We start from the raw sequence: 6,000 nt of genomic DNA on the forward strand, positions 1-6,000 counted from the left end.
GAGACATGGCCAGAAAGAAAGACAAGGACCAGACCAAGGAGGGCCACAGATGCCTTATTAAAGAGCTCCCACCTGATCCTATTGGCATCAGAGATTCAAGAAACGGGTTTACATGGAGGAGTAGCATAGTGAGATTTGGGTTTCAGGTATATCAATTACACAGGCAACTATGCAGATGAACGACTTAAGGGCCATGAAGCTACAGGAAAGAAAAGCAGATGTAGCCAAGTGCAAGATAAATGGGATCTGAACTAGAGGAAGGAGTTGAAGGCACACAGAGAAGATCGTGTGTGTCCAATATTTAGGGGGCAAAAGAAGCAGGACTTGGTAACGAACTGAAGGTACAGGGCAAAACCAAGAACTGCCAAGACTGGAAGAGGAGAACTCAGGAAAGGAACTGACTTAGAGGAGCGGGGATGAATTCCATTTGGGATCTCTTTAATCTGAGGTACTCTGGGACGTGTAGGTGGAAACATTCAGCAAACTTGGATATATTGGTCTGAAACTCAGAAAAATATATCTAGAGATACAAATTTGGGATCCATCAGCACTCAGGTTATAACTAACATAATAAGAGTTTGGATAAGATCATGCAAGGAGAGAATGTATGGTTAGAATAGTGGTAGCCCAAGATGGAACCAAGAAGAACACTAACATTTAAGGGGTAGGTTAAAAAAAAAAAAAAGGAAGGAAGAAAAGGAGGGAGAGAGAGAGGAAGGAAAAAAGAAAAGAAAAACCTGAAAGGAGAAAGAAAAAGAGTGGTCAGAGGAATTTGAGGAAAATTAAGAGAGTGTTACGTCATAGAAGCTAAAAGAGAATTTCAAGGAAGAAATTATTATCAGGATCAAATGCAAATACATAGGTCCCAGAGATGATCACTAAAAACTGCCATCAGACTTGACAATCTAGAATTCACTGATGATCTTAGCAAGATCTCATTACATGAGATGTAGAGCAAACTGCTGTAGAATGGGGAGCATCTGAGAAGTAAAGAAGTGGAGATAGGAGACATCATTACTCCTTCAAAAGGTTTAGAAGAGCAAAAAGAGACTGGATAATACTGTCTAAGAAATGCTGAGTCAAGGGAGAGTCAGGAAAAGGAGGGTTGTTTCCAGTTCTACCACCACTAGAAATTAAAATTCTACCACTAATACTGAGAGAAATGAGTCTGGTTCACACACAAAAGGTTAACATTACATGGTACCTAGCAAAAGTTAAGAATCTCATGTACTTAGCAAGAACAGCAAAATTAAACCAATGCATAGAATCTCTAACAAGAAAAAAATAACAATGATAATACCCAAAAGGATGAGGTCCTGGCTCTGCCACTTAGTGGCTGTGTGATCCTGGCCAAGTTACTCAATCCACTGCCTCTCAATTACATTATCTATAAAGTGGGTATAATAATAGTACTTACCTTATAGGTTTTGTGAGAATTAAAGAAGATACTGCATACAAAATGCTAACACAATGCTGGCTTAGAGTAGGACCTCAAATATATCTATATTGAGGATAACAGACAAAAATTATATAGTGCTTAAAGAACTTCACTTTTTTTTTTTTTTTGGTGAGGAAGATTGGCTCTGAGCTAACAATCTGTTGCCAATCCTTCTCTTTTTGCTGAGGAAGATTAGCCCTGAGTTAACATCTGTGCCCATCTTCCTCTATTTTGTATATGGGACACTGCCACACATGGCTTGATGAGCGGTGCACAGGTCTGCACCCGAAATTTGAACCTACTAACCCCAGCCCACCGAAGTGGAGTACACGAACTTAACCCCCACCCCACTAGGCCAGCCGCAAGAACTTCACTTTTTTTTTTTTGTTTTTTTTGCGAGGAAGATCAGCCCTGAGCTAACATCTATTGCGAATCCTCCTTTTTTTCCCTTTTTCTCCCCAAAGCCCCAGTAGATAGTTGTATGTCATAGTTGCACATCCTGCTAGTTGCTGTATGTGGGACGCCGCCTCAGCATGGCTGGACAAGTGGTGCGTTGGTGTGGGCCCGCGATCCGAACCCAGGCCGCCAGTAGCGGAGCGCATGCACTTAACCGCTAAGCCACGGTCCGGTCCCCAAGAACTTCACTTTTTAACAGGCATACTTAGTTGTGCATTTATGACAAGTCTTCATGGCATCCTGATTTACAAGTTCATAACTAGCTTCAATAAACAGGTCACCATTAATCCACTAAGAGGAAAAAAACACTGTAGGTAAACACATTACCCTATATATGTATGCATCTTCTAAATCAGTAAAAAGAAAACCAAGTACTCAATTGTAATTTCAAATTCAAAAGAATCTTTCTCTTCTATGGCATTGAGGTACAATTCTCATTAATTTTTGTAACAAAGTATACACTGCAGAGACTTTCTCATTTTTGTGTCAAAAATGAATTAAACATAACTCTGAATAGTAATAAGTGCTGTAATGTTGTCTCCCTTTTTAATTTACATGTGCAGCAGCCTTTAATGATATAGTATGCAACTCTTCCAGCCAATCCAAAGAGACAAAAAGATTCAATTATTCTCCAGATCTATAAGCAGTTACATATTTCCCTTATATATCAGAATTTCATTACTGCTGAAACAGATAAAAAGACAGCATACAGTAAAAGACTTTATGATCAATAATCAACGAGTCCAAGGATCTAGTAGAAATGCATAAAAATACATTACATTTCATAATATATAGCCTCATTACTGCTAAGAAGAATGCTGTCACCTTTTAAACAAAACACCTTCTTTTTAATAAAACAAAGAGTAAAAACATCAGTAAAGCTCTATATCAAAATAATCAAAGTATAGATCTATAATTAAGATGTCATTAAGTGATTTGAATTGACATGCTAATTTAAGAAAATATCAAGTATGCAGTTTGATAGTTATAACAAATGTACATGGTGGTCAAACTTATATTCAGAAATTTCATTCACAGATCTTTAAATTAGTAGCACAATTCCTAGCAAAAGTCCTTAAAACTTTTTTTTCACAAATAAGTCTATTTGGCAAAAAAAAAGATAACTTCTGGGGTGAATTAACCCAACTGCAAATGAGTATACAGTTAAACACTCTCACTGCACATCCTCACTGTCTTTTTCTTATTTTGCCCTATACTTCAAGTGCAATAGTCACCAGATTGCCAAAAGCACCAGGAAGCGCAGCAATGAAAATATAAAACTGATATTTATGTCTCTGAAAATAGTTGACAGATAATAAGCAATTAAAGCTAGGATGTTTGGCTTTTAATATTAAAATTTTTTCTAATTTAATTTGTAATATCATAATAAGATACGCTTTTCTCCTGTTCCATTAAATTTTCACTATCTAAAATTGAAAAAAAAAAATAAACCTTTTCCCCCAGAGTACCATAACAATAACTGAAAATCACAATATTGGTACCGAAACACTGAAAAAATAAAGTGCCATGTTAAAGATTAAACAGCAATCTCAGAAAAGAACACGCATAAAACCCATTTCACATAATTGCATTACATCCTAAGCCAATTTGGTAGTTATTCCAAGTACTGTAAATGGTTAATAAAAAGTCAATAAATCAAAAAATCTTTCTTTCACCCACTCAGAGTAAGCAAAAATGTATTAGACTGTGTGATAAACTAGTGGTAAAATGACATTATGTGCTGAAATGAAGGGTACAGTGGCAAAGACGATGGCTTTGTTATCCTCCCCAAAATAATTTTGCTGGCATTGAAACAGTCAATACAAGGGCATGGAGGAGTTAGCCAGGTCTGGACTGAGGAGCACCCCGCCTGTACCAATCACTGTCTAGCCACCACGGCTCCTTTTGCGGCAGTTAGACCCTTACAAAGAAGCGAGTCTTTGGTTAAACCAGCAGCAACCCAGACTCAATATGTAATGGGAAACACGATTTTTAAATAACGTGAATGAATCTGATCCTTGGGAGGTGTCAATGAAAATATCAAGACAAATTAATCGACGTCATATAAACATACATCACAGGCATTGCTTATAAACACCAATTTGTATATTCCTGTACATTCACTTTTTTCCTCTTAAGATGACATTGAGTTAAATATCGGAAATAATTCAAGTATTTAAAATGTAAACTTCTTTGCAGATAACACATTCCACATCTACTTTAGACAGCAAAACATAATCCTAAGGGAGAAAAATCTATTATGAAAACTAAACGCAGGCACTTTCCCTGGGTTTCTTTTATTTGTCTACTGGAGTCAGTCGAGAAGCATTTGTTTCACATCTCTACTGATGGGGTGTTCTGAGGGCAAGACCCACCCAGGCCCAAGTTCATTTTGTAACCCTCCCCCACACATGCCTATAAGTAGCACAGCTCCAGACTAAAGGAGCAACAAACCCAGCAGACGAAACCAAGAAGGCACTGTCACATCGCCCGGTCTAATGACACTCGGGGGCCAGCAGCATCCTGCCTCCTCGGAATGCTCAAGACCTCGCGAAGGAAAAAACGGGGGGGCGGGGGGGGTGTCAGACGGAAGAAGCCAGATCGCCCAGGTGAGGCTGAGGCGGGGCGCGTCAGAAGAGATGGGGAAGCAGAGAAGTGACGCAGAGGGCGGTCACCTGTGGGGCCACTTGGTCCAGCCCCGCCCCCAGGGACAGCAGCGAGAACCGCGGCCGGAAGCCCCCAGAGACGCCCGGGGAACGCAGAGCGGGGCCTCGCCCGGCCTGGCACTCACCATCCACGGTTTTCTTCTTGAAGAGGGACGCCATGGTGGGGGACGGCGCCCGGCAGCTCGGCGCGGTCCGGCCCGCACCTGGAGAGGACCGGAGGGAAAAGCAGGCCCCTGGAGGGCTGCGGGCGGCGGAGCGACGGGCCGCAGAGGAGGGCGAGGTGTCCGGGCAGGACCCGCGGAGGGCGGGGATCCGCGAAGCCTGCCGCAGCCGAGTCGCCCGGAGCTCAGGTGACCGCGAACTAAGACACTTTTTGGAGAAGTCACTTCTGGGCGGCGCCTGCGCGCTGTGCGTGCGCCTGCGCAGTGCGGCGCCTGAAGCCGCCGCTGCCGCCCTCACCTCGGCTGTTGCCCGCTCTTCCTGCCCGAGGGTCGCGGGGCAGGCGGGGGCAGGCGGGGGCAGGCGGGGGCATCCGCGTGCGGGTTGCGTGCTGAGTGTGACGGAGGTGAGCCTTGTTTAGCCCTTTCCTCCTTGCCCCGGGGGAGGCTGGAAGCAGGGGTCCCCGGAGTCCGAGGACGAGTGTGGGTGGTCCCGGAACCAGTCGATTTACGACCCCCCGGTTGCTGTCAGTGTCGGTACTTTCCTAAGTGCGGGGCTGGAGTTGTGAGGTCCGAGCCCGGGCGCTTGTCCCCGGAGCGCACGCCCTCTTCCGCCCTGCCTCGCTCGGCGCTGTCCCCGCCGCCCCGCGCGCCCCTGCGGGACCCCGGCGACCGCCTGCCGCCGCGGCCCGGGGCCCCGACCGCCGCCGTGGGGCTCCGGGGAGCCGGCGTCTGGGCTCGTCTGGGCTCGGGGATGGCGGAGGGGGAAGGGAGTGGGGAGCAGCTTCCTTAATGCAACGCTCTTTATTTAATGTTCTTGGCTGGAAACGTGAAAAAAATCCACACGTATTTGTACACCGGTTTAAATGAATCCAACTCTATTTCTTTAAAATTCGATTTCTTGTAATGGCTCAAGAAAAAATCATGACTATACTGTGACCCTGTTAGAATTCTACATAGCTGTATATTGGTGTTTAATGTGAAAAACAAGCCTCATATCATGTTAAAGGAAAAGCATAATGAATTATTTAAAGAATCCTGTGTGTGTAAACATAAATATGGAAAATACAATCTTTGGATCAACACCTTACGTTCATCGTTTTACTTCATTGTGTGTGGGTGTGTGTGTGTACACACGTATCTCAGTTTAATATATTACTTCGCTATTTAGAATCTTAGTTTTGCTTTGAACTTTTTCCTCCCAATTAGTGCTTTAAGCACTTCCACAGGATAAAAAGAATAGGAGCCTTTTTTTAACATAGATGTGATTTCTGATAGGAAA

General features: G+C 43.5%; 1 protein-coding gene across 1 annotated transcript in view; it reads right to left on the reverse strand.

The window, feature by feature from the left end:
- The window catches only part of CHMP2B (charged multivesicular body protein 2B), a 28,459-nt gene extending 23,462 nt beyond the window's left edge, over positions 1-4,997 (reverse strand). The window contains exon 1 of the mRNA XM_058570684.1: positions 4,686-4,997. Within this exon, the coding sequence (XP_058426667.1) occupies positions 4,686-4,719 (34 nt within the window). The 5' untranslated portion in view covers positions 4,720-4,997. The remainder of the gene's footprint in view (positions 1-4,685) is intronic.
- Between the last annotated feature and the right edge of the window lie 1,003 nt (positions 4,998-6,000).

Source organism: Diceros bicornis, chromosome 27 (assembly GCF_020826845.1).
Source record: "Diceros bicornis minor isolate mBicDic1 chromosome 27, mDicBic1.mat.cur, whole genome shotgun sequence".
Lineage (NCBI taxonomy): Eukaryota > Metazoa > Chordata > Mammalia > Perissodactyla > Rhinocerotidae > Diceros > Diceros bicornis.